Source organism: Cucumis melo, chromosome 2, assembly GCF_025177605.1.
Source record: "Cucumis melo cultivar AY chromosome 2, USDA_Cmelo_AY_1.0, whole genome shotgun sequence".
In the NCBI taxonomy this organism is placed as follows: domain Eukaryota; kingdom Viridiplantae; phylum Streptophyta; class Magnoliopsida; order Cucurbitales; family Cucurbitaceae; genus Cucumis; species Cucumis melo.
The window spans coordinates 10,916,505-10,928,107 of NC_066858.1; the positions used below are offsets into that span (position 1 = coordinate 10,916,505).

At 31.5% G+C, this 11,603-nt stretch overlaps 1 protein-coding gene across 2 annotated transcripts; it reads right to left on the reverse strand.

Annotated features, from left to right (window-relative positions):
• Positions 1–637: 637 nt before the first annotated feature.
• Positions 638–3,830, reverse strand: LOC103487233 (CRIB domain-containing protein RIC4). Of its 2 annotated transcripts, none has more exons than XM_051080745.1 (3): positions 3,498–3,830; positions 2,930–3,091; positions 638–1,208 (listed from the first exon to the last, which is right to left on the reverse strand). In XM_051080745.1, the coding sequence occupies exons 1-3, from the start codon at positions 3,628–3,630 to the stop codon at positions 982–984; spliced, it is 522 nt and encodes a 173-aa protein (XP_050936702.1). In that variant the 5' UTR covers positions 3,631–3,830; the 3' UTR covers positions 638–981. The 2 variants fall into 2 exon arrangements, with proteins under 2 accessions (XP_050936702.1, XP_050936701.1); XM_051080744.1 differs by having other exon boundaries at positions 2,930–3,088; positions 3,498–3,761.
• Between the last annotated feature and the right edge of the window lie 7,773 nt (positions 3,831–11,603).

Here is an 11,603-nt window from a genome sequence, read left to right on the forward strand (position 1 = left end):
AATGCCTCACTAGTTCACCCACTCAACACATTAATCTGCAGAATGGCCGTAAAAAAATGTCGATCATTTCTCTCTCTGTGATTCCTCTCTCTCTCTCTTTCTCATTTCAATTAGTTGCAGAGATTTAAGTTTTCATCAATGAAGTTAAAAAGATTTAGAAGAAGAAAAAGAGCAGGGAGAAGAATACACCAGACGTTAAATTCGGTAAAAATACCTACATCCATTTTGAAGATCATCAAAGATTACTTTCATTCAAGATCACAATAGTAAAGATACAGAGGCCTCTAGGAAAAGTAAAGTAATAAAAACTCTTAATTAAACTCTTAAACTCTGTCTCCAATCTTATACAAGTTCATCATAGAAAATATTGAAGAAGTTTCTTCTGTTACTGAGGTGACCTAGAACATATTCAGTTTAGTAAGCAATTAACACTGTGTTTTCTTGTTTTAGGTCCAAGTTGCGAAGAGAAATTTGGTTCAACCTCTTTGACAGCTTTGTTTGTGACTACATAATTTGCATGAAGAGCCTACTTTATTATGTCTTTTTCATTCAAATGTATCGCGGTTGCACAACTTTCATGTGAATGTGTATATTGATATCATAAAAAGACAAAATCTCGATTAAAATGATTTGGAGAGGAGCTTTGAATCTCGCACTTTTTATAGCTAAGAGTGTCTGTTTTATGTTGTTCTTATTGGAAAAAAGAGAAGTTAAACATATACATAGGAGTTATGTCACGCAAATCTTGACATACGATTTATACATAAATTAGCAAAATAAAAAAAAAGTTCATGTTGTAGAGACATTAAATATACATATATCTCCATATGAATGCCATGATCATGATCATCAAACATGCATTAAGAAAAAGAAAAAGAAAAAGAAAAAATGAAAACAAGAACACCATACATTTGTTTGCACATAAGTAGTGATGAAATCTTATATATTGGAGAGATTATTATTGTTGTTATTATTATTATTTCAAATGGAATGACCAAGAATATTTGGTAAATGCTTAGGGTTTGAAAGTTGATCATCAAATTGCCTCCAAGAAGAAGAAGCTAGAAGAGTTTCCCAAGCAATGAAAGAATTGGCAGCATCTTCTGATCTTGCTGTGGCATCACATCCTATGTGTGTCACATGCTTCACATCTGTTGGAGATCCTATTTCCATTTCCATCTCCATTTCTTCCATCTCTTCTTTGTACACTTTTTTCAAAATTAATTTTTCATTACCCAAAAAGAAAAAAAGAAAAAAAATAATAATTAGGGATTTTTATTTATAACGTTCATTAGGGTTTTCTTTACTAGGGTAAATATAGGAGCTTTATTTTGGTAAAATTTTGTATTTACTTTCTCATCTTTTGGTTTTGTTGATTCATGTATGTTTTCTCTATGTAACTTTTCTCTACGTAACTTTTCTCTAACATTGGAAATGCATGTAATGGTTATAAAAGGGACTATAAAGTAAATGATCGTTGCAATTTTGTTTTTAGATATTTGGCTTGTTTATTTAATTTGCATGTTTATTTTCAAAAAGAAGTCAACACGTAATTTATGGTATATTTGAGAATGATAGTTAAGATAAAAGAAAAAGATTTAAGTACAATTCAATTTTAATGAAACCCTTAAAAGTGATTTTTCATAGATTTATAAATGGTTTTCAAATTTTTACACTGTGTTTTGTATTTGAGAAATAATAATGGTAAAATATATATTTATAAATGGTTTTCAAATTTTTATACTATTTTTTCTTGTGCATGGTTGATATTTTTGTAAGTGAAATAATTCAAAACATATATACAGGTTGTTTTATTAATAATTTAGTGTGATTACTGTCGATCACTTTAATAATTGGAATGATTTTAGATTTTTAAAAATGGATTTTAGATTTTTTAAAATAATTTTTAGTTGATAATTAACGAGTGATTTTGACGAGAGAAAATATGATTTTGACCATTTTAAAACTATTCCAAGCACATCTTTGAACATGTTATTTTTTGATATATAATTGTTATTTATCAAATAACCCTTTTTAATTTTTAATGGAAAAAATCATTGAAAATAAAACAAAATATAGAAAATTATCAATATTAATCGGTGTCTGCTATGTGATAGATAGTAAAATTGTGCTAATTAATTTTGTTATTATAAATAAATTGACTCATTTGAAAATAACTTTAAATAAAACCTACCATTTTCAAAAATAATAATTTCTTCCTCGATGCCTTCCTTATTTTGTTTTGCACTTTTTAAGACAATTGAAATTTTTATCCAAATTTGGAAGGAAATACAAAATCTTGAATACTACCCCTTTAATTTTAATTTTTAATTAAGATTTCATAATTTTTTTTTAAAAAAATTAGATTTAAATAGGGGTTTTTTTCAGGAATTAATAAAAGGAAGAAAATGCTGTAAATAGGAAATGTTTATTTTGGAAAAACAGAAGATCTCAAACAAAAATGTTATCACATGGATTCAACAGTTCTTAATCGGAATTAAAAAACAAAGCATAAGTTTTATATAAAAGAAAATATCAAAGTTTGGGTGGGTTTTTCTGGAAGGTAAATTAAATATATGAACATTAGTAAAATAGATTAAAAACAAAATTTTGGATTTTATTTGATAATAGATATTAATATACTTCTATTATTATTTATACTGATAGAAGTATATAAGTGTTTATCAATATCTATCTTGGATAGAATATGAAATTTTGCTATTACGTTGTAAAACTGTAAAATTTACTAATTTTAATAATTTTTACGTATAGTAAGTGATTATAAACTTAATTTTAAAAAATAAGAAAAGACGAAAATCTAAATGCAGTTAAAAGGACATGCAGGCAAAAGTATTTGGATCAATTTCGTTTTACAATCAAAGATGATAAAAAAGAAGTTGTTATTTTTGGAAAGAAAAATAAAACTCACCAAATAATTGAGAGATGTTCTTGAAACCTTTGTAAAGCCTATGAAAGCCAACTCCAATATTAGGCTTTGCAAGTGCTGTGAACCTTTGAGAATTCTTCAAGCTTTCCTCTAATGACCTTTCACAACCAATTTCTTCTTTCCCATCTTCATCTTTCTCACCTTCTTCCAATAACAAAACAAAACAAAAATCCATCTAAGTTCAAACAAAAATGAAAAAACCATCCTAATTACTTCGGAAAAAATACGTATACATTTACAATAATTCTTAAAACTTTATCTTTTTTCTTTCAATTTTGCCCCTCACTCTTTTATAATCAAACTATAAATCTAGGACAAAGTAATGTCGGGTTCGACGTTTCTACCCTTTTTTATTTCTTTTTTAATATATAAAGATGACCAGATCAATTCATTGTAAATAAGAAATAGAATAGGAATAAGAAACCGAAACAAAACAACTCTAAAAACCTTTTACTTCTAAGAAAAATATCCTTTTAACTGCGAGTGTGATGGAGAGGACATGGATGGATAACAAAGAAAGAAAAGAAAGAGAAATAGATAGGAGAAATACTTGATGTAGGAGAAGAGATGGGATGTGGTTTTGAAGTTGTTGAATTGTGTTGAATTCCCACAGCAACACTTGTTTCAGAGATACATCCCACAGAGAAAGGAAGAAGAACCAATCTCTCCATTTTACGTCTCATTTTTCCTTCTTCTTCTTCTTCTTCTTCTTCTTCTTCTTCTTCTTTTTTCACATTCAATGAGGAAAAAGAGAGAGAAATGAAATAAATGGATTTAATTTTTTAGAGGGACAAAAAGAAATCAAAAGCCATTTCGGGGAAGTGGGAATTGGTTTGTTATAATAATGGAATAATAATGTTTGGATGTTGGCAGTAGCTTTGATATAAAGCTACAATCATTTTTACGTATACAATCTCAATGGCTTTTTAGCTACAACTAAAGTGGTGTTTGGTACCCAATAAATAAATAAGTTATTATTATTATTTATTATTATTATTAATCGAGTCAAGTGTTTGTTAATTCTACTTGATAGATATGTTTTGACGTGAAAATTTATAAGAAAATCTAGCATTAGTAAGGTTTCTATTTCATACCTAAATAACAAACTCAATATCTCTAATAATTTCATTCTTCCCTATTGGGTTAGTTGGATGCCTATGGTTTAATAGATAGCTAGGTTAGTATATGTGTAGGCTTTTTACTCAATCAACATTTTAAAAAGAAATAAACTCAAGAAGTTACTCCATACTAAATCAAATGTTTAGTATATATTCTTAATTAGACATGTAACTCATTTTTTATACCAACTGAATTTATTAACTTTTAGAAAGTTTCAATTATTAAACATAAAATTGAAATTTTACATGCCTATATTACATCTATTATACATAAGAAATTGAATCTTATTACTTTTTTTAAAGATAGATTTTAAAGTTAAATAGTAAATGTTAGGAACAAACTTCTAATTAACTATTAGACTCAAGATTGGTATGATGTTAAAGAATATTCACTTTTAGAATTTGTTATATGTGTTTAATATAGCCTAATTAAGAAATAATTGACTCATAAGCTAGAATTTATGTGACTTAAATTTAATAGAATTAAATCTATATATTTGATAATAGTGGGTTGGAAGTATTACGAATTAACTAGATTCAAACCCTTGCCGGAGATTATTCATTAATTGTTATGCAAAACACACATCCTTCACACACACATATATATAATAATGATGAATCAACTAAATGATTATGACAAAGGTGGTAGGGCACTATTGTTATCCATTTATCTAAACTAATATAGTATTAGTTATTCGACTTTAGACACAAACACAACTATACCACAATTGATTAAAGCATTAAAAACTTTCTATGTTTAATTTGAAAAGGGTTGTTTGAATGATAATTGAAACATCATGTGTTTGTAAGGGTTAGGAGGGAATAGTTTGATCCCTTGTGTCGTGTCATCTTCTTAAGATATAATATTTTATATATTAGTTTCTTTCTTGTTTAGTGAAATTTGTCGAGGTGCAGATAACTTAGTCTAGAGACTCACAAAAATAAAAATAGTTCATATTTAAATTACAAGATATAGATATTAATTTATATCAAAAAGTTCATAGTTAAAAATCAATAATCGGGTCTTTACTTGTAATCTCAACGCATATATGTTCTACTTCTCTCCTTGTGCATAGTCTCCCTTATAAGCATTTGAGTTCTTTCACTTACCTCTCTTATGAAACAAGTCACCAATTCTTTAAGAAACTCATTTCAAAATCTTGTACCTTAGGTGTTCCCTTTTTCTTTTTTTAAGGTTTAGGTTTCTCCTTTGAGCATTTTCCCCTTATCTCTCTTTACTTAATTTGGACTCTAGCTTTGGAAAGTAGTGCATCCCAAGCAATGGTTTGTTGAAAGAATCTAAACCCTTTGGAGAAGGAGATTTGCAAAATCCTTCTAAAAAATGATGCTAAACACGACCTTAATTCACTATCTTTGTCTTTATGTAGTTTTGAAAGTAGGTAATATTATTTAGTATTTGGTAAACGTAAAACTTTGTTAACATCACTTTGGTATAAGATTATTTCTTTGCTAAGCAAGGTCATTAAGTCTTAATTAATTAACTAATTAAACCTCCACTTCCTAACTTGACAACTTTAGCTGCAAATCAAGCAATTAAGTCTTCTCATATTTTGGGACTTCTTTAAACTTTTAAACAATAAATGATGACAAAGTATGGTCATACTCTCTTATGGATCTCCACAGGGCCCTCTCATCTCTTCCTTCTCCAAGCTGGGGGTTTCCATTGACAATCCCAAGTTTACAGATTAACTAAATTAAGCAAATAATATATGTTTGATGGACAATCTTAATTTTGTTTTTTTAAACTACTTTTGAATTTTGTCATCTAATAACCCCATTTTTTATTTTTAATTTGTCAAGGTTTTGAATTTGAAATTTTGAAAATGAAAATTTATATTTTAAAGAAATAATTAAAAATAAAAATGTTTGAATCTGATGTGTAAACCTCATATCTACAACTTTATTTATTTTTATTTAATCATTTAGATTACCCTAATACCTACCAGGTTAGAATTCCTAGTGAAATTCTAAAAACAAAATCTAATTTTTTTTTAAAGAATTGTTTTAAGCCATGATTGATAACCATTCAAATTTTAGTTTTCGAAAAATAAGTTTTAAACCCTACTTGTGTCCAAAGTTTTCTTGCCATCTAATCTATTTTGTTTTTTTTGTTTTTTTTTAAACTAAATCTATAGATACCCTTTCACCTCTATATTTCTTGCTTTCCTATCTTCTTTGTACCAATGCTTTTGATTAAAAACATGCTAAATTTTTAAAACTACGAAAGGGAGTTTTTTTTTTCTTAAGAAACATTTTTTATTTTGTTGAACTTGAATTTTAACTCTTTTACTTAATAAATATGAAAACTGAAAACGTAGTAAGAAATTGAGAACAAATGTACCTAATTTTTAAATACCAAATAGTCATCTTAATAGGGTTTTGATTTCCTATATTTTGTTTTTCATTTTTAAAAAAGAAAAACTAAACATCTTTGTTTACTGATTTTGGTTTTATGTTATTTTTTTAAAAAATAAACCTAAAACCTTATATCTTATTTGGTAGCCGTTTCATTTTTAGCTTTTAATTTTTAAAATATTAAGCCTACTTTCTTTTACAATCGCAAAAATACTTTGAGTAGAAGAGTTAAATTATCAATCATATTTCGAAAATAAAAGAAGATTTTAAAACTGCTTTTTCCAGTTTTAGAAATTTGGCAAGAATGGACACTTGGCCATTTTATTTTGATGATAAATTTTGAGTTACCCGTTGCTTAACGGGTCCAAATTAAAGGACCAACAACAAGGTTTTGATTTGTTTAGTGATAGCGCCCAAGAGTTGCTTTGATCTTTCTCCTTTTAAATTCTTGGTCGTCCTGTTTTAATATGTTTAAGTGTCTTATTTACAAATATTTTGCTGGCTAAGAGGTAGAATGGAGCTAGAGAAAAACAATGCTAAACTGGATCATTCCGAAGATTGAATTGCATCAAGAGGTGAAAAATGACTATAATGCCTATGAGGAAGTGCAACAGAGAAGCGTAGCAGCTCCTGGTTGATGCAAAAAGTTGAGAGCTCAACTTGAAGGAAGTGTCGTAACACTTCGAGTCCAAGTACCCCATGTGTGTGTTGAAGCTTCGTGGCGCTGTGCATTGCGCAACACTGCACTTTGACAAAAATCACTAAGTGTCGCAATGTTCCTTGTAGGTGTCGTAGTGTTCTATCATTTTCGATAAATATGAGATTGTCGAGGTTGACTCATCTGATAGCTATTCATATACCCTTTCGTCTAAAGGAATCCAAATCGTCGCATCGAATTTTCTGGGGGAGGGGGGACACTACAAGTTAGATAGTTTATCTGGGGTGAATGCCTCCAAAGAGTAATGGAGGTGTGTGAAGGTAGGCTCAAGCTATGATTTTGCTCGTTAATGTAATGGTATAAGCCTTCCTGACTATAAGACCAACTTGTAACGCTTTAAGATAAGGCAATTTATTTTAATTATCTTAAGTTTAATTCTAATTGGTGTTGGAATTAATTTGGGTGCTAATGGAATTTTGATTGGAGTTGTTTATTTAGTGAGATTTGTAGTTGGGAGAAATTTGATTAATTATATGTGATTTGGTAATTAATTAACTTTGGAGTTGGGATAATTATATTATGTGGATAATATGGTTATGTGAGGATATTGTTTTGGAAAAAAAAAAGATATTTGTGGAGAGAGAGAATGAAATTTAAAATAATAATTATATAATAGAAAATATAATTATTATTTAGTAAAATATAATGTTGATATTTTATTTGGAGAAAAGGTGAGGTGATTGGTGGAATTTTTGAGTAAAAGGGGGAATTTAGTAGGTTTTAAATGAAGAGAGAGAATATATGATTGTTTTGGAATAATTAAGAAATAGGAAAAAGGGGAAAATAATGATAATTGTATTATTATTATTTTGGGTTTAAATAGGGTCAACTATTCATCATCTTCCCCAAATAAACCCTAATCCCAAAACTTCCCAAACCTTAAAAATCCTAAAGAGGGAAGCCGCTGCTGCAGTGTTCTCTGCCGCCGTCCTCCTTCCACCCGTCGGTCGCCGCAACCCGCAGCCTAGCCGTCGTACAGCTCCGTCGCGCCGCCCTCCTTCCACCCGTTGATCGCCGCAACCTGTAGCCTAGCTGTCGTGCAGGTTCGTTGCGCCGCCCTCCTTCCACCCGTCGGTCGTCGCAACTCGTAGCCTAGCCATCGTGTAGCTCTATTGCGCTGCCACCTCGGTCCACCAGTCGTCTCAGTCAAAGCTTCGTCCAAGCCGAGCGTGTGGGTGAGAGCTGTGCCTTTCAGCCACACGTTTCCGCTTCGAGCCGTACGTGAACCCGTGCCCAGCCGCGATTGAGTTTTCAGTCGTGCGCGCGTGTGAGCCGCGTCCCCAGCATGCCCGCCAGTTGATCATATGAGCCGTGCCCCCATGTGTCTGAGCCGCGCGTGAGTCGCCTCTGCGTGCAAGCCACCTATCCGAGCCGCCCTTCTCTTCAGCCTTGAGCTGCCAAGCCCCTTTCAAGCTACCTAGCCTATTTTGGTCCTTTCATTTAATTTTGGTAAGTTTTGGATTGGGTTTTTGGCATACCCATCGAAGGTTATTTCTTATCCTAAATAATTTAATTATGAACTTAATTGAATTATTTTTCGTGGTAGATCAGTTGGGAGTTGTGCTGTAGAGTTTCCTAAACCAAGGATAAATTGGGTTCGTCTTTAACTTTGGGTAAGTGAAAATAATTGGAATTTGGTCCCTAGGCGACTGTTATTTATTTATTAATTTTAGATTTTGGGTTCACTTGTGTTTAGGATTTCCCTTGGGAAGCGTGACTGCGACTGTTAGGAAAAATATCAGTGTAACAAATCTCCAGGTAAGAGATTCTACTACTAGACCTTTGACTGAATTTAAAAGACCGCATGTATTTACGGTTATGCATTTATGGTAGCTAAGATGCATAGGGTATGCTGTAAACGATGATTGATATTGTGTTGATAACTGATGTTATGGTTGATGATGATGATCGTTATGTTATGTTTGATTGATGCATGCTATATTAATCACATGAATAGGGACGTTAAGATTAATACTCAGGTCATGTTATGATGCTTATGATGATATTACATGTTTTGGACTGTGGTGTGTATGTTAACTTTATATGATGAGTTTCTTACCTCATCTGTATCGTGGTCTATCTATGGGATCACTCGCACGACTAGGGGTGTTCCTACGGGATCATTCGCACGATTAGGGGTATACCTACGGATCACATACACGGTTAGGGGGTAGTTATTTTGTGTATATGGGGTCACTCGCACGACTAGGGGTGTTCCGACGGAACCACTCGCACGATTAAGGGTGTATCCTTATATCACAGATATGTTTATAGAGTGTGTACCTGCGGTCACTCGCACGACTAGGGGTGTTCCTATGGGGTCACTTGCACGATTTAGGGGTGTTCGTACGGTCTCACTCACTCAGGTGTGCTCCATTGAACACACGATACTATATGTATGTTTCTAATGAAAAGTTAACAGACTACCCAATGGGACTAGTAGTGGGTCCCTTACTGAGTATATTTGTATACTCACTCTTTCTTATGTTTAACATTTCAGGCTGAGGTAAAGAACTTAAGAAGCTGGCGAGCGACAGCGAGGGATCTGTGACATGCCATATGGGGACGCAGTTCAGCTTCTGCGCTTATTTATCGTTTTTTTTATTTTAATTTTAATCATTTTACTTAAGATTTTATTACCTTTATTCGTTTATATTTTCTAGAAAGTGTTAAAACCCGCGGGTCACATTTTCAACTATCTTTGTTAATTTTGATAAATCTTACGCTTTTATGAACATCTTGGTATTTATTTTATAAAAATTTTAGTTAGCTTTTTTTTTGGAAAATAAAAAATGTCTTTAATGTTTTTTTTAGTAATGACCTTAGCTTAATTTAAAAGTTGGGGTGTTACACAACTGGTCAAACGGAGACGAAAGCTGTCCATAGTTATCAGAGATTTCTCTGTGGAAGGGCTCTCACTCAACGAATCAAAAGTACGTTAGGGATAACATGTTGAGGACTCCCAAGAGCTCTTATTGATGAAGTCGTTTGGCACTTAAATGTTTATTCATCACATTCTAGGATTGAAAAAGGTCTCAAGAGTTTAGTTGTTCGTCATTCAAGTGGTACGTGAGTTTGTTGACTCATATGGCTGCTATTCATCTTCCATACTATTTTCCTTTCTTTTTTTAAATCTTAGATTGCAATGATGCTTGGAAGGGTTCTCTCTTGGATTATAGAGCTCATTATGGGCTAAGGTACTCTTCTAAAGGACCTACGACAATGAACCAAATATTGTGAACAAAAATATTGTTGAGAAAATGAAATGTTGAATCTTCTAAGTGATCTATGATTTCTAATTGAAAATGAAGATGCAACTGAAGAAGACTGAGAATAAAATCCACTTTAATAATGATTACGAAAGGGATACCATAAATTTTGTTGAGGGTTTAATAAATGAAGCAAGAAATGTTTTGCTACTTCTTTGTTGATGTTTGACATGAGTTTAGGAGGTTGGTTGATTTTGTTAGTTGTAGTGATAATTAAGGTCATTTTAGGGCATGTAGGAGTTTTGAAGGTGTGTTTGAAGTTCACCATATTAATCTAAGAAATTTGGTATCACAAGCATGCGACTCATGCGGAATACTTATATATACTTTTTTAAAACTATCCATATTTAGGAGTGTGCCCAGTGTCATGTTTTTTTGGAAGACTACTATGGATGACTAAGATGTAATTGCTTTATATATGGAATGCTATGTTTTAAGGAATTCGTCTATATATAATTGCTTTTTGAAACTGTTAATATTTATATGTTATGTTATATAAAGACAATTATTTTTTCTTAATGAACTAAAGAAACTCCTGATGAGCTAGAACCATAAAGAGATGTTGTCGGTAGACATCTAATTTCTCGACGGTCACATCGGGAGATTCAAAGGAAGTCATTTGGTAATATTGCAAATATCTGCCGACGATGAACAAATAGTATCGGCAAATATGGTATATTTTTTTAAAATTTTTTAATATATTATAGATACTTGAACATGACTAAAAACTTGGATTTCTAACAACATTTATGAAATATGTTGAGTGTTGCTTATGTGAATTATGAAGGAATATAATTCCTTAGTGGAAGTGCATGAATGTGTGTGCCAGTGACATTCATTTGAAAAATGTGGAAACAGAGAAACATGAATAATATAGAATGAACGTAAAGTTCACGAGCATGCTTTTATAGAAAAGTGGAACACACCTGTGAAGACTTTCTTCAATGCTTCCTACCCTGTAATCTTACGAATAACCGTGAACTGTTCAAATCTTCCTAAACGTTAATCACCTTTCAAGATCACGATCAACTATCAAGGCACCACTACGAAGCCTTCCTTACTATTCTCAAGACAAGGAATAGGATATGGGATCCTTTTTGTTTTTGGAAATTAAAGAAAAGAGTATAAAGAGATTGAAAGCTTTTCTCTGTGGTGTTGAGAGAGATTTTTTGTAT